At 39.1% G+C, this 27069-nt stretch overlaps 1 protein-coding gene across 1 annotated transcript in view; it reads right to left on the reverse strand.

Annotated features, from left to right (window-relative positions):
* The window catches only part of LOC121041573 (catenin delta-2-like), a 533025-nt gene that overhangs the window by 156988 nt on the left and 348968 nt on the right, over window positions 1–27069 (reverse strand). Inside the window, exon 3 of the mRNA XM_040492415.1 lies at window positions 13830–13942. Coding sequence (XP_040348349.1) covers window positions 13830–13942 — 113 coding nt within the window. The remainder of the gene's footprint in view (window positions 1–13829; window positions 13943–27069) is intronic.

Raw genomic sequence — 27069 nt, forward strand, 5'->3', positions numbered from 1 at the left:
GGATGGATGGATGGAAGGATGGATGGATGGATGGAAGGATGGATGGAAGGATGGATGGAAGGATGGATGAATGGATGGATAGATGGATGGATGGAAGGATGGATGTATGGATGGAAGGATGGATGGATGGAAGGATGGATGGATGAATGGATGGATGGATGAATGGATGGAAGGATGGATGGAAGGATGGATGGAAGGATGGATGGATGGATGGATGGATGGAATGAGACCGTGTGCTCCTTCTTTATTAACAGACAACTTCACAAATCCATGCCTCTACACATTTGTCCTTATTTTGTTGACCCTAGCAACCTACCCACGTGGCCATGGGCAATTCTTCTGTGAATCAGCAACCAGATAAGCAGACTTCAGTTTTTAGACACAGGTGTCAGTGGACACCATTAGCTTCCACAATTCCTTAAAGACCCCCAATGCTTTAATAAAATGCTAGCAACTCCAGTGTTTAGGTAATATCGAGCATCTTCTCTATTCTCACCTTTATCTCTTCTTGTACCATGTTACAAAGGCATTATGCAAAGTTTATTGATAGGGGAACACAGGTGCTCCAAATTACAGTGACCTTGAGCAACCGTCCACTTGAGGGCAAATACACTCTTCAGTGGTGATGAGACTGTATCCTGAACAGTGTGATATTTCAGGCATCATGGTCATACCTCACATACATATCACTCACACATAAATTTAAGAACATCACTTTACTGTGATGGCGGAGAATGACAATAGTGAGAATACTGCTTTCAGTTAATTTGATATCATAATCACTTCCTAAATAAAAGATAAAGAAGATAAAATATAAATAAACAACATTTCTCTGTGAAAAGGAGGGCCTTTCCCATTTGTGTATGTGACATGTGAGTCATAATTGCAATATTAATATAAATTAATTCATCAATTACTAAGGAGAGAACCAGGCCTCACATATTGAATATTTCCTCAGTGACAAATACTACGCTAATTGCTTTAAACACATTTTCATACTTAATCCTTACAACAAACTTCTAAGGTAAGTATTATTCTCCACAATTTACATATAGATCAATGGAGCTTCTAGAAGACCTCTCCCAATGTCACACAGTTAGCGATACGTGGAGCTGAGAATCAAACCCACAACTTAGTTCAAAACTCCGTGGTGTGATCCACAACCCTAAGCCACCTGCTTAAATTAGAGCTGCAATGTTTGTTGGGCATTTATGATACGACAGGAATGCATGAGTTTCAAGAGACGGAATGAAACTGTTTACCTTAAATGAAGAATGTCAAAATGACAGAGCCCTAACAGGTGGATACCGTCATTCCCACATTAGAGAGAAAAGGTTAATTGCTAAATTTTGAATAAAGTTGGCAGTCAATTCTTTAGACATAGCTTTTCAATAAAATCTTGCTGAGAGGTACATTCTCGGATATGTGCAGAAGACTAAGCAACAACGTGTGACAATTTTTAAACTTCCTCAGCTCTTGAGGTACTAAACACACAGATGTTTGAGAAGACAGGCTTATGAATGCAGCTTTACTGTCAACAAATCAGGCAACATCTTTGCTGCCTGCTGCTAACACAGCAATCTCTTAAATTTAAAATTCTATGATAGTTTCTCCTGGATAAAGGAGAATTAGAATACATTCACATTCCATGAAATAAAAACATCAGAGATTTCCTTGTTGAAAACGGGCAATGCTTGCAATAGAAGCTAAGCTCAGTGTTGGCTTAGCCTAACAAATGTTTACATTTTTTAAGAAAAATAAATAATAATTTCACAAACCTACTCTGTCTCCTTTGACATAAGTGAGTCCGCAGAGCCTCCCAACTCTGAAATCGCTATAGGTGCTCATGACCTTGGTTTAAATCTTTTGACTTCTCCGTTGGACAAATGCTGCCATTTCTGTCACCAGCCTCCACAGGCTTCACTCCATTCTCCAAGCGGCTGGCAGAACCAAGGATGATGACATCACTTCCTTGGATAAAGCTGTCTTCCACGTTCTACTGACAACTCAACAAACCCCAGATCACTACACTGACTTGCGGGACCGCTCACAGAATGGTTACGTCTGCCTGCACCCTTCTCCAACACCAGTCTGCGCCATGCGTTGGCTATTCCAGCCACAGTGATTTCAAGTTGACCCCTGAATTTCTGACTTTGAACTTTACCTCTGAGCAATGCCTTTATCCCATTTTGTCTCCCACCAGTGGTTCCTATCCTTCACACACAAATATCCCTCCGTAAAACTATCCCCAGAGTCACGACTTACTCTGTTCAGAGCACCGACAAATTTCATCATGCTTCATCTGCTTATAAATCTCTCTTTGTATTTGATAGGAAACCCCTGGAGTCCAGGAGCCTTCACATTTGAAGCACAGGAGAGCTTCCTAACCTGTTAGGTCCTTAGAATTACCTCGTGAGCATTTTTTTTTTTTCATGGAACCAATGGTTAGTTCTTAAAAAGCCCACTCCCTGGGGTACCTGAGTGGCTCAGTAGGTTACGTGTCCAATTCTTGATTTTGGCTCAGGTCTTGATCTCACATTTGTGAGACCATGCCCTGCGTCAGGTTCCACATTGAACACAGAGCCTGCATGGGATTCTCTCTCTCTCTCTGCTCTTTCGCCACTCAAGCTTTCTCTCTCTCTCTCTAAATAAATAAACTTTTTTTTTTCTTAAAAAAAGCCCAATCTCCCTGGTCTCTCAGTGTGAAACTGTGTTCTAGTTCCATATCTTTGCCCTAGTTTTAGCCAAACTGGAAAACATGGAGAACATCTGAGGTAGTTTATAACATACATATGTACACAATTTCTTTTAGACTGTGTTTTCCCAAATATAAAATCCATGCCTTGACCTAACTGGAGATTCTTATATTGGAAAAAACTATTTATATGAATGTACAGACATGTAGCTGCCTTCCTCTGAAGCACCAAATCTATCTGGGAACATCTTGCTATCCTCATTTCTCAATTTGATTTGTTACTCAAGTTCACATAATGTCGCCATCTTAAAATATTCCCACGCAACTTACTGCCTAAAATGAAAGGTGCCAATGAGATGAAGAACACAGGAGTGAAGACTTGAAACAAACCTAGGTACTATTCCTATTTTACAGGTGTAGAAATGGAGGCCCAGAAAACCCAAATGACTTGCCCCGAGTCACTTCTTGAGTGTGTTGGTGCCCAGACCACGATCTCCTCACACACACTACCACGTTCTTCCTGCTCGCTCCCCACTGCCTTTCCATCCTAATAATTTGAACACACAACGGTCATGGTGTTGAGCGAGCTGCTGTCATCCCAGTGATGACCACTGAAGTTCTTTCTTCTTAAGCGAATCAAATGTTCGTTGTTATGTCGTCAGCTGAAATATCACTGGTTTTTAATCCTCTGAAAGGAGCATACACAAATATAAATACAAAAAAGCTGGTAAAAGCTCTTGAACCCTCAGTGTCTAAGCAAAGGCAGAAGGACACACAAATGCCTTCACCAAGAGGCACTTCTAATTCTCACTGTATTTACACAAGCAGAGAAAATAATGAGCATGCGTATTTTGGTCCATGCATTAATCTCTTGCTGCTCCCTGTCTGAAAAATATCCATGCAAAGAGCCACTGGCTTCTAGATCTTAATTTACTGAACATTTCCTGTCAACATGTTATCACTGCATTACTGCTCTTCATTTCACAACCACACAATATCAAGAATCTCATCTCCAGCTTGAGCAGTAGGTGCAGAGACACATTAAGATGCGCCATGTGAAAAGTTTCTTCCATTCATCATGTCAATTTCTGTGTGGTTGTCTAGTCTATAAAATGAAGGAGACAAATGTGGTGCTACCCTCATATGTCGTTTTAGCCCATAGTGAGAAAAACTATTTTATCATCTTTTGCAGAAAAATTAGGAAAGAGACTTCAACAAAAAGATTATGTGTTCTATTCATCAAAAAGGAAAAATATATATGATTCACTAGTAACAATGTGCGAGGTGATATGTGCCTTACTTACATTTTTCATTCAACCTTTGCAAAATTACAGAAAAGCATTATACTATTACAGATTTTTTTAAAAAGTGAAATTCAGGGAAATTAGTGAGCATAGGCAATATCTAAAAACACAATGAAGAAATTTAGCTCTAAACTATGCAACTACCAATTTCACTTTTCAGATCCATGAGTTAAAAAATGCTAAGGATGACAGAAAATATGGAAAATATTCTGGACTAAATTTATAAAGATTTTCAGTTCTATACCAATCAGAATATTAAATTTAAAATTAACTAGAGTTAATATTCCTGAAATATCTATTTTACAATGTAAAATCTCTAAATAAGATTTGGTATATTGTTTTTAAATATAAAGTTAATATTAGTTTTTTGATATATCATTTTGGAAAGACCCCAGGCTTCAAAATTGATACAAAAGTGTTAACTATGGTAGTTGCTATAAGAAATACATAAGGGGCTCCCAGGTGGTTCAGTCAGTTAAGCATTCGACTTTGGCTCAGGTCATGATCTGTGTTCATGGGTTTGAGCCTCACATTGGGCTCTGTGCTGACGGCTCAGACCTTGGAGCCTGCTTCAGATTCTGTGTCCGCCCGCTCTCTCTGTCCTTCCCCCGCTTGCACTCTGTCTCTCTGTCTCTCTCTCTCAAACATAAATAAACATTAAACAAATATTGAATCATTATAAGTATTTGACCCTTTTTTAGGACCTACATCAAATCCTCAGGACAGGTGACTATTTGTTACCCCACAGAAGAAATCTAGAAAAATGTGTTTAATATGTGATATAGACTGAATGCTTGTGCCCCTCCTAATCTACTCTACTCTGTGATGGTATTTGGAGGTGGGGGCCTCTTGGATATGATTAGGTTATCAGGGTGGAGGCTTTATGAATGGAATTAGTGCCTTTATAAAGGAGGCCCCAGAGAGCTCCCTCAGCCCTTCTGCCATGTGAAGACACAGCACAAAGAAAACTGTCTGTGAACCGAGAAGCAGGCATTCATCAGATCCCAAATTGGCTAGTGCCTCCATCTTGGATTTCCCAGTCTTCAGAAGTATGAGAAATAAACTCATGTTGTTTATAAGCTACTCAATCTATGGTATTCTGCTATAGCAGCCTGAACAGCCTAAGACAATACAAGTAGCATTTGATACACATAAATATTAGTATAATTTGTCCACTGCAATTTGCAAGAGAATGCCTAACAGTCTGGATGTAATTAAAAGCAATAATAACATATACTATTAGCACTCATTACCTCATTTGTGTAAGAATGAATCTCAGAAATATATTCAGATAAAGGAATTCAAAATAGCTATAATTACTGGGGTGGGGGGTAGAGAAAAAATAAGCACAAAATCAGTCCAAAATGTTTATATCCCTGGGAAGAAAATGGACTGGAGACATTTAGATAGTTATTTACAACATGCATAATTTCCAACATAATTTAAGACACCATTTAAGACTGAATAAAAGCATCGTGGTAAGGCATATTAACATGTGTACTTGGGGAGTAAAGATACCTGGGCTCGACAATCGATGTCTGGTCCTAGCTGCTGGATGTTGGGAAAACAAATTTCCCTCTCTGAATCTGTGTTGTTATCTACAAAATGAAATCAGATTTAACTCATAGGGTTAACTCGAAGTGAACAGCATGATCTACGTAAACCATATCCATGCCTGGTCTATGAAAATTGCTCAACAAATATTATCATTAATATTTTTTAACTATTTAATGTTTATTTATTTATTTTGAGAGACAGAGAGGGGGAGAGAGAGAGCAGGGGAGGGGCAGAGAGAGAGGAGAGAGAAAATTCGAAGCAGGCTCTGTGCTATAAGCACAGAACCAGATGGGGGGCTTGAACTCACAAACAGGGAGATTATGACCTGAGCTGAAACAGATGTTCAACCGCCTGAGCCACCCAGGTGCCCTGTCATTAATATTATTAAAGTCATCACCAGTATCATCATCTCCCTAAGGTCAGAGTGAAAGTATGAGACTAGGTCAACCATAACTCCATGCACAGAGTACCTCAAATCAACTGGCTCTGGAATCCAGTGTGCTATTTTAACGTGAAAAGTAACTAGAATGAGTACTGAAAAGTGATATTCTGATCTGGTAAGTTCAGAATAATGTAAACCATTTGATATGTTATATATATTATATGTATATATATTCTGGAATACATAGAGACAGAAATCCTTATAAATTAGTACGACTAGTGATTTCTACCAGAACAAGAGTGACAAAAATAAGAACAGTCATAGAAATACTACATATCCATTCACTCATTGCTTCATTCAGCACTGACTGCACAGTTAGCACGTGCTGGCCACGGCTTTGGCATACGCCCCTGGCCCCTGCCCTTCAGGAATTACTTAGAGGCCAAAGGAGGACAGGCAGGAGGGACAGCCACTACTTTCAGTGTCTAAGAAGGCTCAGCAAAGTCTCCGTGCAGGTGAGGACGAGGTGGTGGCTTCAACCTGGGGTGTAAGCTTTCTTGCACACCTAGGAATCCAAAGGACACTAGGGTACTATCTAGAGGTGGCTCAGCACAGGGACCTTGGACTCTAGGCAAGGTGGGAAGGGCTCAGGGGACTGAAGACTGAGAGAAAAGGGGTCGAGAGGAGTTAAGTATGTCCCCGTGAAACCAACAAAGACTATGAATGTTCTCGCTCTTTCTGGTGTGGAGACCTGAGCAAAAATGTGATGGTGCTTCTTGAGGGCCCAGAAAGTGGGCTAGAATATTCTTAATTTATGTCGGAAAAAGACAAGACTACACTAGGAAATCTTAAAGGAATAACGGTAGCATTAAAAGGCAATCTATGAGAGACTAGGTCACTGGAGAAAAGTAGATCAGGTGAAAGATGGCAGTACAGGGTTTAAGATAAGAACAAGGCTTCACAAAGGGACTTAAGAAAATCAGGAGCATATTCTAGGTAGATTACTGCTCTGGAATTTATCCTGGAAGGAAACAGGGAAGCAATTTTTTTTTTTTAATTGGCAATGAAAAAGGAAAACCTCTAAAATAGGTCTATAGTCTCTATATTTTTGTTTTTATTTCTGTTTTCATGCAAAGAAGCCATTCTGAAAGACTTAGAAAATACCACTGCAATGTTAATTCTTATTACCAATTCAATCAATGAAATGTCCTATTCAAATAAATCACTAGACTTTGTTGGAAGAGTAATACTTCAGCCACATGAGAAATACTGCCTAGTGTGGAAACTAACAGCTATTCTCTAATTTTCAAGTAAAAACTACTTTTTATAATATTATAGCAATATTATTATTGCTATTATTTTTTTTCCCCTGTGAGCAAGCCTGTATTCACCACTGGTAAGAATCTAGAATCCTATGGCATTGAGTGATTTTTTTTCCTTTGGCTAGATGATGGCATTTGGGAACACGCAAATGTGTAGAAATATCTTCATAGTAAAAAAAATTCATGTGAAAAAAATAAAAGTAATTATTTAATTATCCAAGCTGTGTTCTTTTCAAAATGAAATATTTTGGCAAATTTACTCCTTCTTTATCTTAAAACAATACATATAACTATCTACTTTTTAAAATATCATATCCTACAGGATAATGAAAAAATGCACGTTTTACTTACAATTATATTCATATATGGTTTATTTCCTTAAAAAGTTCAGTGATCGTGCTTTTAAATAAATACATTTCATTGTGACAAAAAGTATGTGTCTACTTGACTAATGTTTCTTCACCTCTAACTACTTTAACCAGAAGTCAGCATATTTCCTAAAATAAGCCTGACTTCTTTGTTAACTGTGGACAAGATTTTTAGACTCCATTAATAGAATTGTTGGCATTTCAGCTCACAGAAGTTAGCTAATAAAGAGAATGACCTTTGGTAACACGTATAACATTAATTCCTTTTGCATCCAGTCTCTAAGATATGGCAAACTTTTGTGGACACTTGTTTGCAAGAAATTCAATAGTTCATCTGCAGGGAAGAAAGAGCAGCTTCTTACATGGAGCAAGCAATTCATATATATCTATGTGTGTGTGTGTGTGTGTGTGTGTGTGTGTGTGTGTGTGTGAATATATATATTACATTTTGTATTTAAAATTTTTTTTAACATTTATTTTTGAAAAACAGAGAGACAGAGCACAAGAAGAGAAAGGGCAGAGAGAAGGGGAGACACAGAATCCAGAGCACTCCAGGCTCTGAGCTGTAAGCATAGAGCCCAAGGTGGGGCTCGAACCCATGAACCCTGAGGTCATAACCTGAACCAAAGTTGGATACCTAACTGACTGAGCCACCCAGGTGCCCCTAACATTTCGTCTTTTTAAACATATATAACTCCAATTAGAATCTTGGGTGTCTATATTATTAAAAAAAATGGTGAGCCTAAGTATGATTGCTTTATTTAATAGTCCTTATTCCACAATAAATAATGCCGCTACTCCATATTCATATACCTCCACTTCTTAGAATAAAAGCTACAGATTATTTTAATATGTGAATCCAAATGCATATATACATGCATGAAAAATAAAATGGGCTATAGACATTCACCTTTGGAATGAAATATAGATGGTCACAGAAAAGATTTATTTTCTTGGAAAACTTTCAATAATTCAGCTTATTATAATCTCTAATGACCAACTGGAAAGCACTGTCGATATTTCCTATTACTGTGTAACAAGTTACCACTAACTGAGCAGCTTAAAACAATGTCCCATTTTTTACGCTAACAGTTTCATAAGTTTTGTAAAATTCAGATGTGGCATGGTTGGTTTCTCTGTTCAAGGTCATTAAAGGTTAGCATCAGAGTTTCTGCTGGGCTAGATTCCTTTGTTGATGTTCTAGAAAATAATCTGTTTCAAGTTTATTCAGGATGTGAGCGGAATTCAATTCCTTTTGGTTTTAGTACTGAGACCCTCTTCTTGCTGCCGTCAGTCAAGGATCACTCTCAGCTTCTAGAAGCCATGTGCATTGCTAGTCACATAGCCTCTCCATCTTTAAAGCCAGCAATAGAGAATTTATGTGTCAAATCTCTGTAGCTTTGAATTTTTGACTTCCTTTGTCTCTGAGCTCTAGACCATTGTTATAAATCATCATCATCATCATCATCATCATCATCATCATCATCATCAACATCATTGTTTCCAAGAGTCAGGTGTCCTTTAAGAAGAGTCCATAAGATAGGTTCAACTCTGGTTTGCATTCAGTGTTTCTCCCATTGTGTTCTTGGGAATCAGGGATATGATTAGTCATCTATTTTGATGTCCTTACATTTTCAGTAGCACTCGAGAAAATCCCCACACATCCTTTGAGTGAAGGTTAGACATTCTCTGGCAGGCAACCTCTCAAAGCGTCAATGGTGTCTCATCTCTAATGCTTTAAGTTCTAATGACCCTCAAGGAAGGGACACCTGATCCAATTTGGACTGATCAAGGAAAGGTTCAGAAGGATATGAGCCCTCAGCTGGGTAACTGGATTCACCGGAGGGGGTGTCCTGGTGAAAGAAGGAAGACATTCTAGATAGAAGGGATCACATGGTCATAGGCACTGAAATGGGAAAGACAGGTGTGTTTATAGAAGTGGGAAAGAATGCTTCACGAACACGGTTCTGATTTATGTATTATGTAGCTCAATCTCACCCTGTATGGGGGATAGATTTGGGCATACCGCAGGCAGAAGGATGAGCTAGAATGCTGTTATTAGAGTCTGTGGAGAGAATGACATGGGTACAGGTATAAACAGGTCCTCAGACCAGGAGACTTAAAAGAGTAATGCATGGCCCCCAGCCTGGGAGGGAATGAATGGCTCACAGGGCTGTCAGACCATGATCACTGACAGGCCTTGGCCTGAGGGACGGGCATTAGCCAAGTAATCACAAGTGGCCAGAGTGTGGGAGTGAGCCACGAGCAAGGGGGATTTGATCATGACCCTGAATAAAGGGCAACATCTGTGTAAGTAAAGTTCCTGACTCGGATCTGGATGGTTCTGAGCAATCAAGGAGAAGATGTGAAACCAAACGCTCTCATGGGAAGGGAGCAGAATCTAACACCTTGGAAAGGACTGGGCTGGAAAGAGTGAGCAAAGCCAAGTCAGGAAGGAGATAAGGTGCATGGTGGATGTGTAGTTGCAGTAAGAAGCACCAATAATTCCTGTGTAGAAGAATCCCAACACTTCACCACTAATGCATCTGAACTCGGGAAGCTTCAATACCAACACGGACGTTTAGACAAGTCTGTGAAGCGGGGCGCCTGGGTGGCTCAGTCAGTTAAATGTCTGACTTCGGTTCAGGTCATGATGTCATGGTTAGGGATTTGAGCCCCGTGTCAGGCTCTGTGCTGACAGCTCAGAGCCTGGAGGCTGCTTCGGATTCTGTGTCTCCCTGTCTCTCTCCACCCCTCCCGTGCTCATGCTCTGTCTCTCTCTCTCTCTCTCAAAAATAAATAAACATTAAAAAAAAGTCTGTGAAGATGTTAGGAGATCACAACATTCCTATTTGCAGCTACTGAAGGTCTGGCTGTTTGGACACAGTAGCTGACGTGCTTCACCAACAGGGAGCTCCAGCTTTTCCTTCTCCAAGTTCCCAGTGTTCACGCTCATGATCTGATTATTATAAAGTTGACTGTTATAAATGCATATCAACAAAAGTTTTCTTGAAAGTTTCAACTGTCAATGTGACTACCAGGGAAAGAGTCTTAGAAACCAAATGGAGAGTTTCCTATCACTGATAAAAGGCAGAGGAAAACCAAACTATATTTATGAGTCATTTTTACCACTTCCACTAAAAGTCTAAAAAATATTTGGTTTGTTTCATTTCCTCTAAGAAACTCTCTTACCCCTCCTTAGCATCCCTAAGAAGTACGAAACAACATCTAAATTATCAAAGACTTCTTTACCTATTCTCCTTTTAAAAAATGTTTGTATTCTATTTTTAAATGTTTTTTGAATATTCCTTTTGATGTGCTAACTAGGTTAGTCTATCACACTTAATAAAGACCTGAATTTCCAAAGGTGATTTCTGAAGCTGAGCAAACAACTAGGTTATGACAAAAAAAGAACAGTGGAAGCTATGTATTAGACTTTCCCCCAATGAATTATCAGTAAATTGCTTGTATTATTCAAGTGCAGATTCATACACTGGAGATTTCCAATATACAAAATAATTAAGCTTAATGAAAACTGACATTATATAGCTATCTGGCAAAGAGAAATAATTAGGTAGTGTCATCTGCACTTAACATTACCATTCAATATATATTTTACACAGAACTATTGATTGTGTATCATGGCTGAGAGCTAAGAATATAAGATTAAGAATCAAAAGTTGTCATGGGATAATTTTTCTGTCAACTTTGGTAGTTCACTGATGGGTTCTATTCCAGATACCTTGGACCCAAGGAAAAGAAATCAATTCAGTCAAATCAAATGAGGGAGGAGGGAAGTTTTTAAGAATTTAAAAATTCAGCTGCTCCCAATGATAAGCAAACTGGCCTGTTTGACTTTCAGGAACAATACAGTCTCTCTGTTGGGACTACTTTTTGTCATACAGATGCCTCCACTGGCACGAATCCACAGGGCCACTGTCCTCTACCGCTTACCATTAGATGTCACAGACTTTGGATCACTTACTTAAAAAAATGTTTTTTAATATTTATTTATTTTTTGAGAGAGAGAGAGAGACAGAGCACAAGCAGGGAAGGCACAGAGAGAGAGGGAGACACAAATCTGAAGCAGCCTCCAGGCTCCGAGCTGTCAGCACAGAGCCCGATGTGGGACTCAAACCGACAAACTGTGAGATCGTGACCTGAGCCAAAGTCAGACACTTAACTGACTGAGCTACCCGGGCACCTGTGGATCACTTATTTTGCGTTTTCAAGAGTAAGACCAATTTCTTACAGGTTGGTCACTGGATGAATCACCATTAGATCAGATATCTATCTCTAATCCAATCAGAGGTTGGGCATTCAGGCACAGGATACAACATGGTCCCCTAGACCTATTTCTACCAGGGGCTGGGGGTGGATTTAATAAAATAAAAGATGTACAGTATGCAAACATAGCACACAGAAAGACTGGATATAGAAACTGACCAATAACGAAACAACGGGTTTCAAAGCAAAATAAACGTGAATTCAGTGGTGTGTATAGACCTAAAAACCTGACAGTCTTAGCTTCTCAGGAAGTAGGGGAAAAGAAAAAAACATCTTTAACAAAAAGCTCTTCAAATACGTATAACCGTAGGAACTGGTTCGAATACATATTTACAAACATTTTTCTCCCTGACTTAGTCTCACCATCTTCAACCAGTCAACCTTCTGTAAACAATTTCAGGTAGGCACAATTCGCATTTTTTTCTTGTCCATTCTGCTTTGGTTAATCTGGGTGTTCAACAAATCTGTGATGAGTTTAAGGGGTCCCCATGTACCCATTCACAGCTACTGATAACCTAGGTACTTGGATGCAGAGGTGGATACACTTTCACATGCCCAAAATAAAGTTTTGGGATGGAAAATGATATTGCACCCAAGGAAGCTAGTCTAACAAGAGTGCAATGATCTCCTTGCAAAAATTCATCATTGTTAAACAAAAAAAAGAATGATGTTAAAAGACCGATGGCAAATGACTCTGGTGGGAAACATTCTGACTACAATGATAAAATATTTTAGAGCAATGGAGACAAGGACCTTTTTAATTCTTTTGTCAGAGCAGGTGGCTAAGAGACCATCAAATTCATGCTCCTGAGCAGAGTGGCTATAGACCCCAGGTCTAGGGATCCCCACCCTTCTTCCATCTACGAGAGGCCACGTGACTGGTTTTCACCAATGGTTTGTAGCTGCAGTGATGCAACTGGCAATGCAATTGACAATGAGGTATAGGGATGACAGAGCTCTCAAGAGAGAAGCTGGATCCTTCATCACTGTCGGAGGGAAAGCGGAGGGGCAGCCCCTGGTTACCATCCACTACCTCCATCTGTTGAATAAATGAGAAGCAAACTGCTCTTGCATTAAGTCACTGCAATGTTGGAGTTGATTTGCCACAGCAACTATTGTTTCCTGAACTAAGACTCCTCCCTAAAAATGTAGAAGGTCAAAAACACAATGTAGAACAGGACGATAGAAAAGTATGATGCATTACTGAGAAATAAAAGCTGTCTTATAGAGAGCTTCATGATTCTTTTACACATACTCACATTACACACATACACACACACACACACACACACACACACACACACACACACACACACATTTTAAATACGAAAACATGGTCCTAGGGTGGATCATTTATTTTGTGGGCAAGTGACTACGTCTTGTTTTGAGACATTCTGGAACCTCAAACCAGCCGCTAACTGAATAACTCTTCTATCTATGAATTTGAAATCGTTCTACCCAAGAGAATTGCCTGTGTGGTTGATAACCGAGGTGCGATTTCACACTTTAGCATCATATATTAGCAAACAATACAGGTTACACCAAAATGTTCTCCCTTTCCCTTCAGGAACCTGCAACTCTGGATCATCTAGGAAAAGAGAACCAGACTGAGAGACTGTGCTGTGGAATCTGATTTCCAGCAAGCTGACCGCATGCAGAGCCTTCCTTTACGGACAATTATGCGCCATTTGCATCCGGGGCAGGTGTTAATTCTGTTAAAGGAGTTTCAAGTACAAATCAGGCCATTTCAGACACCTTTTGAACATCTTAAATCAGATCGGTTACAATTCCCTTCCCACATCCGACTGACTGTTCCGTTCCACTGCCAGGTTTGTGAGGAGAAGACAAACACCACAATTTACTTTCACTGGCAGCTCACAGCCCAGAACTGTAAGGAGGCAGCGTGCCCAGTACCTGATACTGCTCACGCTGCCCGTCTCTGATCCCAGCTTGCATCGCTCCAGTTGGCTGGCTACGATTTGGCGTTCTGCCTCCAGCTCTCGGGTCAGTCTCTCAAACTGTAATTCCTGAAATAAAACCACCAAAGAGATGAGTTCTATCATCTATTTGCAAAGGGGAATTCCTATCAAAGTGACATGATGGTCAAGGGGAAAATGCAATTTATCAAGATGTCAAATAGGAGAAGCAGAGGATGCTGTTGTGAAACCCAAGAAGGGTTGGCAGTTCGGACAGAGCTGAGTTCAGATCTCAGTCCTGGCACCTGCTGGCTGTAGGGCCTTGAGTAAGTTATTTAATCTTTCTTATATCGATTTCATCACCTGTAAAATGGGCTTACAATACTTATTCCATAAAGTCGGGGTGAGGATTAAATGAGCCCGCCCATGAAAAATTATTCTTTGACTGGTGGCCAGCACCCAATGGATATTAATACTTCCTCCATTAAAATTGTAACATTCCATGAAATGTTAAAAGAAACAATTTTTCTATCATTTGGAGTACTGTGTTTATTCCCTACTGGGTTCTAGCTGCCTCTCTATTAACTTGATCATAATATTACTTACATATATTGTAGACTGAAGAAAAATAATGCTTATACTTCTGTAGGCTTTAAACTCCAGGAGAAAGTCAATGATACTGATCCTATACAACCTAATTACTAAATGAGTATCTTTTGAGATATTTGCTGTATCACCTTAAAAAAAACCAATTAAACCAATGAAGAATGCTTTGAAGAATGCCTGAAATCCACTGTTAAAGGATCAACATTAACAAAAAATGATTCAATCAGTGCATCAAGGATCGTAGCTCTTCCAATTATAGGACTTTTGTACCACATTTTCACCTTTGCATTATATTTTCCCATACACTTAAGTTTTTTTACTAAACATAATTATAGCAAAGCATATATTTTCACTAAAAATTTCAGGAAAAGTTTTTACAATGTCACATTTAATTTCTGTAAAATATAAGTTATCTACACAGTTATGTTTTGGGTAGGGGAAAACAAAAATGCTGGAGAATACTGAAAATACAGGTTAGTTTAGAAGAATTATAACTCGCCACATCGCAGAGATGTGTCTTCCCATAAAAGTTGCATTTATTTTATTTGCTACCCTGGGACATTCTTGGGGGATACCTGTAAAAAGCGGGATCTGGTGTGTCCTCCATACATATTAAAAATGCCCTTGGCCTTTTCCACAGGAGATTTCTTTTCTGTTAACATTATTTTGGGGAACCAAGAGACACTTTACAAATGAGAGCTCAACTTTTCCTTTAAGGTGCTAAAACTGAGGAAGCATGTTATGGGAGCTCAAATCTTTCTTCTTACATGTCTGAAGGATGGCAAAGATGATTCATAAGGACGAAAAACCAAGACCTCTACCAAAATGCATTTTTGTGTACCTAACCTCCACTGCTTCTTCCAGCAAGTTTTACTTTTTTTTTATTTTAATTTTTTTTGGCAGTTCCTTTCCACAGAAATACACAGATTCCAGAAGATTTTCATTTCCAGGCTTTATATTTTATCCTGCATCTGTCTGTGTAACAGAAAACCAAGTTATACCTTTGGATTGATAACACGTGAAAAACAATATTTAAAGATCATGTAGCATTCTTCATAGGCACATGGAGATTCAGTATTATTTTTTTTTTAAGTTTATTTTGAGAGAGACAGACAGAGCGTGAGCAGGGGAGGGGCAGAGAGAGAGGGAAAGAAAGAGAATCCCAAGCAGGATCCATGCTGCCAAAGTACAGCCCGTTGTGGGGCTCAAACCCACAAAACCATGAGATCATGATCTGAGCCAAAACTGAGAGTCAGATGCTTAACCCGACTGAGCCACCCTGGTGCCTCTACGTGGAAATTCGTTATGTCAGCTGCCTTGCAAACAGAGTCACATATTTCTAGAGCTTCTCATCTCTGTGTGTAGATCTTTATTTCCATGTGGCATTATTCTCCTTCTGTCTGAAAGACTTCCTTCAGTGTTTCTTGGCATGCAGTTCTTTCGGTGGATTCTCTCAGCTTTATGTGCCTAACAAGAGTTGTTATTTTGCCCTCGTTTTTTGGTAAGGCATTTGTCCTCTCACATTGTTTCTGACAAAACAAAAAACAACAAAAAAAAAACGCCTCTGTTATTTGCGTATTTGGTTCTTAGTGTATCCAGTGTCTTTCTTCTCTGCCTTTTATGATTTTCTCTTTATCACTGGTTCTGAACAACGTGATCATAATGCTCCTTGATGTAGTTTCCCTCATGTTTCTTACGCTTGGGATTCACTGGGCTTCCTGGATAAATCTGTGGATTTATCATTTCCATCAAATCTGGGGAAATTTTAGTCATTAATTCCTCGATTTCTTTTCTGTTTTCCCCAGTAACACCCCTCCTTCAGTGACAACCAAGTATACATTAGATCATGTGGAATTGCCCCACAGCTCATGGATTCTTGTTTTATTTTTAAAATCCTTTTTTCCCCTCACTCTGTGTTTCATTTTGAACAGTGTCCTTTGGTTGTCGAGTTAATCAATCTTTCCCTCTGCAATGTCTAATCCACCATTAATCCTGTAGAGTATACTTTTATCTCCAACATTGATGAATCAAACATCCCAAGAAGTTTCCCTCGGGTCTCTTGTAGATTTTCCATGTCTCTTTAACTTAGAAATCTAGGAAATACGCATATAAAACCTGTTTTAATGTCTTGATTAGCTAATTCTAGCACCTGTGTCAATTCCAACTGCTTGACTTTTCTCCTGAGTACAGGCCCTATTTCTGCTTCTTGTCAGGTATAGTGATCTTTTTTTGTTTGTTTTACATTTTTTAATCTCAATTTTCACTTTTTTTTTATCTTTAAAAACTCATAAATACAATGTATTGTCAAGTTGGCTAACATACAGTATCGGGGGTAGATTCTGGTGATTCATCGCTGGGTAGGCGGTTGGGGAAAATGGGTGATGGGCATTGAGGGGGGCACTTCTTGGGATGAGTACTGGGTGATGTCTGTATGGTATGGTGATCTTTCATAAAACATAACACATTTTGAATTTCCCCCTTGTGTGCTGAATATCTTAATATTCCTTACAGGTATTTTAAGGCCTGTTTGGGGGCACAACTACTTGGAAGCAATTGGATACACTTGAGTCTTGCAGCTCAGCTTTGTTAGGGGTGACAGAGCAGCATTTGGTCTAGGGCTAAGTACTCCTTTACCTGGGCGGATCCTTCCAAGTACTCAACATCCAATGGATCATGGGTTTCCCAGTTCGGCTGGTCAGTGTGGACACATATTCCTGGCCCCAGGTGAGCCCCCAGGTACTGTTTCTTCCCATCCTCTCAGATGGTTCCTTCCCTGCCCCCTGGTGGTTTCCTTTTACATATGCAGGCTCTCAGGTCTCAGCTGAATAGCACAAGTGGACCCTCTGCAGATCTCCAGGGTTCTTGTTCTGAGCGGTGATCGCCCTCCTTCTACTTTGCCCCACAAATTCTAGTTACCTTTACCTCCATGGACTGTCTGCACTGTCTCCCCAGTGCAGGGAGTTCTCTGGGCTCTGCCTGGGTACCCCCCCCCCATCTTTTTTTTTTCTTTTTTAAGATTGAGAGAGAGAGAGAGAGAGAGAGAGAGCGCAATCAGGGGAGGGGGAGAGAGAGAGGGAGAGGGAATCCCAAGCAGGCTGTGCAGTGTCAGCACAGAGACTGACATGGCACTCGAACTCATGAAATGTGGGATCACGACCTGAGCTGAAGTCAAGTCAGATGCTTATGCTAGTGAGCCACCCGGGCGCCCCATGGGTCCCCCTTTCTACACTGTTGTAGCTGGGGAAATTGTGCACCCAGTGTATTTGTTCTGAGTCTCTTAAGAACTACCTTTCTTCACTGCCTAAAGTTCAGAGTCCTGAAAGTTGGTGTTTCATATTCTCTGTGATGTGTTGTTTCAGGTGGGAAGGTACTGCCGGGCCCTGTTAGTCTATCTCACCTGAAAGTCACAAGGTTTTTAAGAATTAACAAGTTTCCTCTATGCTTGATTTGTAAATGCATATTTTCTGCCGTATCTTAAAACTCCCAGTCAACGAGCTACTAACCAAGCAAATACTTATGCGTTTGCACATTCTCTTCAATGTTGTTCACTATTATTAAAAATAGATGGCTACTTTGGGTTACTTGTTTGTTTTATTTACCTGATGACTTTTTAACTGAACTGACATTTTCTTTATGAAGGCAACGGTATCAATATGTTGCCTTTTTAAAAGGTCCATTCAATAAATGTTTACTTTGTCATCGTGTATATGAACCAAGGAAGTAATTAAGTGAATTTTCCCCTGTGCTTTGCTAAGGAGTACATAGTAAATGTTAAGGCCCTCAAGGAGCAAGGAAGTTTCTCTTCTTCATCTACAATCCTATGTTTTATTAACGTAACAGCACAAAACATAAGAATAAAATTGGAAACAATTTTTTATCAAGTGCTCACTATTGAGTACTTTATTTCTAGAACCATGTCTAAACCAGGAATTTTTTTGTGCTGTGTTGCCAATGCATCTGGTGTCTAGAGCAGTCCGGGCACATAGAAGTTACTCAATAAACACCTGTTAGATATATGTATGTATCTGCACTGAGCTAAATGCTTTATATGTATTACCTTGTGTAAACATCACCACACCGCTATTTCCTAGATTCTGGGTTTTTTTTCCCTCTCATTTTACAAAAAACGTTCATTAAGGTGAAAGGCTTATTAGCCTTGGCCAGGAAAAAAAAAAATTTCTTCTTTCAAAAGGAGCAAAGATAATGAGCTAAAGAACGGCGTTTAGGAGATCTGGACATAGACAAGGGGTAATTAATTGAAGAAGCTACCTAATATTGGGTAGATGACGTCTTTCTCTTAGTGTCAATTCTTTTGTTTTAGAGGCCATAGCAGTCCATTAACATGGTGGGCATGTGATGCCAATATAAACTATGAATTTCACTCACATTCATATTAAGACTCGTCATTTAAATAGTTTTTATTTCTCTGAACTCTAGAGACCAGGTTCTGAAATGTCCTCCAGCCTAGCGCTCATATTACAGTCATTTCCTACTTTACCCCAAACCAAAGGGCCTCAAGCTCATGGGGAAGGGGGGCTGTTCTTCTCACAGCACATCACTGGGGTTGGGAGCTCTCAGGACCTATGCAGAGTTTAGTGTGGTTTTTGTGCCTGGAATTGAAAACAGACTTTAGAATTGTTAACTAGAAGAGCTGGACCTGTTCTCAAACTCAGAGACTCGTGTGGCCTTACAGCCTCCATGGTATCACCTAGGGCATTGTCACAAAAATTAGTGAGCTTCCACTCCACTGGGGATACTTGAACTGTAGTGTAGGTGCACACATTACAGTCTCTAATTCTAACTAGATTTCATGCTTGGAGGGACAACAGGCCTCTTAGGAATGAATAACCCCATGGGTTTCTGAAAGACTTTGAGATAGATAGAAGAGCATTCATGACAGGAATGTTGTTGACAAGGCCAGGTGGGTAGCCAAGAAATCAACTGGAAAAATAAAAGAATGTGGATATATTCAGTGAAATTTGTAATGCTGGCTGAAAGAGACTATGTGGGACTAAATTAGTTCAGTGAAGGGGAGACTGTAAGAACAGATAAGAAGAGCAAAGAAAGATCTTTGAAGGTTTGGGATTGGAGGGTAGAAGGAACAATAGAAGCCAGCAAAATAAATAGAGGAAGAATTACAGGACAAAGACCGCTAGCGTGGCCTTCTTCTGGGCAGTTTCACTGCAGAAGTGATGATGTAAACCAGGCTTGAAAAAGTGATTGACACCAAAGGCAGAGGAAACATAAAGCAGAACTAGGCAAGCAGGACTACACCAAACTAAAATGCTTCCTTTCCTTTTAGCAGAGGAAATAGCCAACAGAGTGAGAAGGTAACCTATAGAATGGGAGAAAATATTTAAAGGAGTTAATTTCCAAAATACAGAAGGAGCTCAACCCAGTAGGGGAAAAAAATTGGACAAAGTACTTGAATAAACATTTCTCCGAATAAGACCTACAAATGGCCAACAAGTATATAAAAAGGTGCTCAATATGACTAATCAAGAAAATACAAATCAAAACTATAATGAGATACCACCTCGTACCTGTTAGAATGACTATTATCAAAGCGAACAAAACATAACAAGTTGGACAAGGATGTAGAGAAATCGGAATGCTTAGCTGTTCTTGGTGGGGATGTAAATTGTTGCAGCCATGATGTAAAATAGTATGGAGGTTCCATAAAATATTAAAGATAGAACTATCATATGATCTAGCAATTGCAATCCTGGGTATATGGCCAAAGAACTACAGTCGAGACATCTCTGCACTCTCATGTTCATTGTAGCACTATTCACGAGAGCCAACGTGTGCAAACCACTTAAATGGACAACAGACAGCAGGATAAAGAAACTAGGTAGACACCTACAATGGAACATCATTCAGCCTTAGAAAAGAATGAATTAGCACCATCTGCAACAACATGGATGGACCTAGAAGACAGGATACTAAGTGAAGTAAGTCAGTGACAGAGGACAAAAGGCACCTGACTCCACTTATATGAGATGTGTGAAACAGTCAAACTTACAGGATCAGAAAATAGAATGATGGTTGCCAGACGCTAGGGAGTGGGGGAAATAGGGAGTTGTTCAATAGCTACAAAGTTGCAGTTATACAAGATGAACAAGTTCTAGCCATGTGCTAGAACACAGTGCCTATAGTTAACAACACAATGTTGTGCACTTAAAAATTTGTTAAGATTGTATATCTCATATTAAGTGTTCTTATCACCAATAAATAAATAAACAAATAATAAATAAATGGGGCAAAAACTTTTGGAGGTGATGGATATTTTTATTACCTTCATTGTGGTGCTGGTATTGTGGGTGTAGGCATATGTCCAAACTCACCAAATTGTGTGTATTAAATATAGCCAGTTTTTAATATCAATAATGCTTAAATAAAACTGTATTGTATTTCATGGGAATTAACATTGGGATGTGGATTAAAGAAGACATTCTTTGATAAAAGAAGTTTGAAGAAAAAGCTAAGTAGTGTTAGAAAACCTAAATCTCCCCACTCTGTGGACATTATCTTATTTTAGAGATAAAATTTTATAAAAGTAGCAGATATATGATACCAGAGTTCATTAAAATTTACTAAGAGCCAGATCTAAATGATATTCACTCCTAGAATAGCACATCATTAGGTCACATAACACATTAGTATTATAAGAAAAATTGTCATATAGTTTATAACTTTTTCCTAAAGAGCCTAAATTAATAATTAATTAATAATTAATTCCACTTAATTAAATACAGTTTATTAAATGTTTTTAAGAGGATAAAAGCATATAAAGCCTCTTGAAGGGGCTTAGCTAACTCAATGTGAAAAATGAAATCAGAAAACACATACTTATACAGTTTTATTAATTCCTTCAATAAATAATTTACTTAACAATGTACCATTGCATAAATTGGGACTATACTAACTAGATTTAAGGAAGCGGAAAACCTTAAGGGTGCCTGGGTGGCTCAGTTGGTTAAGCGTCGAACTTAGGCTCAGGCCATAATCTCACAGTTGTGGGTTTGAGCCCTGACTTGAGCTGACAGCTCAGAACCTGGAGCCTGCTTCAGATTCTGTGTCTCCCTCTCTCTCTCTGCCCTTGCCCCACTTGTGTTTTCTCTCCCTCAAAAATAAATAAACTTTAAGGAAATAGAAAACTTTAGACTGCATAGTGAATTCAGTAAATATAGATTTGCCATGATTTTTCTTTAAAAAATTTTTTTTAAATGATTATTTATTATTGAGAGACAGAGACACAGTGCGTGAGCAGGGGAGGGGCAGAGAGAGGGGGAGACACAGAATCTGAAATAGGCTCCAGGCACTGAGCCGTCAGCACAGACATGTGGGGCTCGAACTCACAAACTGTGAGATCATGACCTGAGCCGAAGTTGGTCACCCAACTAATTGAGCCACCCAGGCGCCCCTGCCATGATTTTTCTAATATGAGAAGATAGAAAAGAGATTAGACAGAAGTGGAGAATGGACAAGATGGATGAGCTTCTAGGCAGTGGAAGACATTTTCTACAGAGTAGATCTGATTGCTAGAATCCAATGACTTAAGATTCAAACTGACCATGCCAACCACATGAAGTGGGAAGATGGACTCAGAACATATTCTGAGACTGTTTGTGTGGACTTCACATCCTAAGGCATCAAGACTTCTTCGTCAACCTCGTCTCCTGTAAGAGTAAGGTAGAATGAGGACCGGCACCTACCAAGACACAAAATGGCGGTCCTGCACAGTCTTATGTTGCAACAGAACAGTGGTAGGCATGAAGGTGATGAGCAGAAAGGGGATGGTATTTGATAGTTTTGACCATGGTAGTGAAGGCTCCCAGGGTCTCCTAAGTGAGGCGTGTTAGGTCAACGTAGATGGGAATGGAAAACCTATTAATGGGCAACAGGTCTACTTTCCTTTAATGGCCAGCTGTTCTAATCTCCACTTCTCAAGAGTCTGTAATGCTATAATTTGGGATCCAATGATAATCAGTTTATACTTTTGTTCTCATACTTTATGTACTTTATTATGATTATCTCTTCAGTATTATGATTACTTCTTAAGGAAGGGACTAGGTCCTAAGTAATGATTTTATCTTGTGAGTAAAACTCTGGATATGTAACTGGAACTAGGTGCATGTGGGTGAACAAATGACACAAGATCCTGGTATCAAGTTCCCTGGAATGAAATTGCTAAATGGTTTGTTACAAAGTATTTTTTTTCAAAGAAGGCATTTCCTGGTCACAAGTGAAGGTGAGAAAACTTCCATAGGACTTAAAAAATATCAGCAGTTCTATGAAATGATTTCATCATAGTGTTATTCTCAGAATTCAGTCAGCTCATCAATTGTAATAAACTTGTGCGATCCTTAAAAGAGCTGTTAAAGGTTTATCTAGGTGATGTTTCTTTTGTTTAAATTTTCTTTGTTTTGCTTTTTTCCTTCTAATCAGTGCCTCTTTGATTTTATACATATATAAAAATATACTTATTTACATATTACATAATTATACATGCCTTATATATAATAAATATATAATAACAGACATAAAATATAAATATATAAAATTATATATAAAAAGATAATCTAATTGTCATCTATATTTCTAACTGTATAAGGGAAAATAACTGCCATTGTTAAATCCATCTAAATATGTACAAATTGAGGGGCGCCTGGGTGGCGCAGTCAGTTAAGCGTCCGACTTCAGCCAGGTCACGATCTCGCGGTCCAGGAGTTCGAGCCCCGCGTCAGGCTCTGGGCTGATGGCTCAGAACCTGGAGCCTGTTTCCGATTCTGTGTCTCCCTCTCTCTCTGCCCCTCCCCCGTTCATGCTCTGTCTCTCTCTGTCCCCCCAAAAATAAATAAACGTTGAAAAAAAAATTTAAAAAAAATATGTACAAATTGAAGCGGGTAAAATATTTGATCAAGTTTGTTTGAAAACCAGCAGCAATTCCACCTTGTCATTTTCTCTTCTTCAGAGTCATGCACTTTTAACTCCTTTACTGATTTCTATATCCAAATCTCCATTAACTTTCAAATATTATTATTCCTGAAATTTTTGGTTATAGGCATCATCAATTGATTTCCCACAGAAGACAAGGATTTAGCTCCATTTCCCCATCTGCCATCATGCATTGACCCTTTGCCCATCTTCCCCCATGTTCTCTACATATTTTAAACTTTGATGTTCAGTAGACCAAATATCAAAATGCACATGCTTCATGCCATGGCTTTCTTAACACCAATATCAAACATTTTGTTTTCTCTAAATGAATGGCTTGTCTTTTTTGTTACTACTGTTCACTTGTTCAGCTGTCTATGTACTTACCATGAATCCAACCAAAAACTTCCCTTGCTTGATATCAACTTCTCTCAATAAATCCAACACAGGAGAGAACATATCAGTTCTATCCATTGAAAAAAACTCTCTTCTGGTGTCTTCCAACCTGTTCTAATCTGGCCTCTTTACACAGTGGTCATCCTGGACCCTCCCTTCACCTTCAAGCTGGGGATCTCCTCTGGCCTTCTCTTATGTGGGTTCCCTCTTTCTAGACCTGCTATTTCGTTTTCCTACTTTGTTTCCTTTTCTGGTAGAAAATGTCTCTCCAGAGAGAAAGAGAGAGTGGGAGGCAGTTTTTTGAGATCTTGCATATCTGATATGTTTTTATTCTACTCTCAAACTTAGTTCTAAAACTAGTTACAGAAGTAGAGAATTCTAGGTCGGAAATAATTTTCCCTTAGAATTTTCAGCTAGCACTTCATTATCTCCTGTGTGGCTGTTGAGAAGTGTGAAACATTATAAATTTTTATTATTTTTTTGTGTGAAATCTGCTTTTACTTCTTCCCAGAAAATTTGTATCTTTTCTTGGTCCCTAGTGTTCTAAAATTCTGTTGTGATATGTCTATTTTCAGGACCTTTAGTCCTGAAATGTGAGACATTTTCAGGACCTTTAGTGGGACCTTTCAATCCAGAAACTTACATTGTTCAGTTCTAGGCAATTGTATAACTCTATTAAATATTTCTTCATGCTTTTCTCCCTTGAAAAAAAGTTTTCTTGGGGTGCCTGGGTGGCTCAGTCAGGTAAACATCCGACTTCAGCTCAGGTCATGAGCTCATGTCTCGTGAGTTCAAGCCCTGCGTCGGGCTCTGTGCTGACAGTTTGGAGCCTGGAGCCTGTTTTGGTTTGTGTCTCCCTTTCTCTGCCCCTCCCCCGTTTGCACTCTGACTCTGTCAAAAATTAAAAAAACATTAAAAAAAATAGAAAAAATTTTCTTGTTGCTGATTTTGTGTTTTTAACTCTTCAGATGTTATATACATCAGTTGACTAAGTTTCTTATTTAAATCTATTTCTTTTCTAGTTTCCCATCTCTTTTCTGTTTTGCTTTTACTTTCTGGGAAGTTTCCTCAATTTAATCATCATCAGTGTCAATATATTATTATACTTTAAATTTCTAAGACCTCATTTTTGTTCTCTGAACCTTTCTTTTAATTATCATCCAATGTTTTATTTTATGTGAAATCTTTTTTTCCTCTCTCCATGATGTTAATATTATGTTTTCTTCTCTTTGCATACTTCCTATTTTATAATGATTTTCCATTTGTTTTAGAGTCTTTCTTTCATGTTCTAGGCTTTTGAACATATCAAATTCCCTGGCAGGCTTCTTCTATTTGAGAGGGCGTTCAGAGAGCTGATCAGACCCTTGGTGAAACGAGCTGGTTATCTGTGCTCTTCCAGGAGAATCAGTGGGTGTGTCCATGCAGAACTCCCAAAGATGGCTCTCTCAAGCTCCATCTTTGAGTATACACATGTGGCTGCCCTGTTCTGAAAACTGTCTAGGGGTAGAGGCTGGCGGCAGGGTGAGGGGGGGTTGCTCAAAATTTAGTAAGTAAAATTTCACTTACTCCCAGTCAACTTTCAATACTGACTTTATCACTCACTCTTCCTCATGCCCCTGAGTTAAGAGACTCTAATTTCATCCCCTCCAGATATTACACCTCTAGTGTTTGCCAATGTGGGAGAGGAACAGTCATCTGGTGTATGGTAGGGTCAGGGACTTGGGGGTCAATTGATATTTAAACAGATTTGCAAACAATCTCCTGTTTGTAGAACTATACTTCATACCCCATGTCCCAACTCTTACAAACCTTTCCAAGACTTTCCTTATAAATTAGCCTATGTTTTTCCTTCTTCTGTTTAGAACTCATTTTCTTAGATATGATAAGTTATTTACCACTTTGTCTATGAACCATGTTTAATCAGTTCTAAGACTTCACTTTTAATGCTTCTGGGTTTATTCGCTCTTGAATTGGGATGACTTATATTTGAAAGTGTATTCTAGTTTGATCAGAAGCACTGTGGCCTTCTTCATGGCATGTGAAATAATTTTGAGTTGATGGCCACTCAAACTCAGTGAGATGTTTATGGGGTTATCCCTTTTAAAAAGTCCACTTTGGCAAGGGAGCAGATATTAATGCAAGAGTTCCATTTACCTTTTTTACTTGGAGGTCAGTTCCTTTTCTAAAAGAAATCAGAAACTTCAGAGCCAAGGAGTACAAACTACAGTATGAGTGAACCTCAAATGTCCTTGGCCTTTGTACCTACCATCTGAGGGGCGCTCTCAGCAAGATTACTGTAAGTTACACTGGTTGGTCCTCCTACTCCTTACCCAAGCCTAACCATATCCCACACCAGGTTCTAAGGCCTCATTCTCAGAAGCATCAATGCTAATGCAACCTTGCTAGTTCTATATAAAATGACAGAATGGAAGATCACTGCATCTCTCTTCAGGCCCTAGGATGCAGTGATTTCCAGGACCGTATTCTAGCTCGTGTCCTTTTTCCACTGTGTAGATGAGGTTTTGCTTCCCAGTGCCCCCATCCCTGTGTCCATCAAGGATTTATACCATCAGATAATCTTAGGTGACCTTTTCCCCCCACATCACTTTTAATTCCTGTTTCACATGAATGAGTTGATTTCATAGCCACAAACTCCTGGCAATGTCAATTTCATCCCACTGAGACATGTTCTGAAGCCAAATCAAAGGGATGGTGGCACACATGACAGGGTAATGATAGGAAGCCTACAGCAAAGTGTCCAACAAATCTGGAAAGAACAAAGCCATGATGTCAGGATGGAATGGAACAAATCAATGTCAACTGTAACGCTGTGTAGACCTCACTGATGAGTCAAAAACTATGGCAAAGAGCTGTCCATGGAAGTTTACAAAACTGACAGATTAATGTTTTAAACAACCACAGTGTCATTCTGGGTCACCTAGCAAGACAGCAGATGACAGGAATCAGCACCCTGAAGCAAAATCATAGGCATCTTTCCAGAACGGCTTCAATAAAATAAAAACATGATGAAATGCCTCTTTCTGACCAACTCCTTCAAGCTGTAGAATTCTATCTGCTTTGTTCTGACATTTTACCAAATGCTTTGTTATCCGAATAAAGCATGTTTACCACAGTTTACTTAAGTCACCTAAATGACAAGACTCCATGAAATAAAGAAGGCCATAGTTCTTGGTAGTTTAAAATGATGTAAAAATCCACTAAGTTTCATTCAAAAAATTAGTGATGGTATTATATTGGTGACTCTTAACTATAACATGATAATTTCTAGAACTTTT

This window comes from Herpailurus yagouaroundi, unplaced genomic scaffold, assembly GCF_014898765.1.
Source record: "Herpailurus yagouaroundi ecotype Mexico unplaced genomic scaffold, PumYag 29, whole genome shotgun sequence".
NCBI classification, from domain to species: domain Eukaryota; kingdom Metazoa; phylum Chordata; class Mammalia; order Carnivora; family Felidae; genus Herpailurus; species Herpailurus yagouaroundi.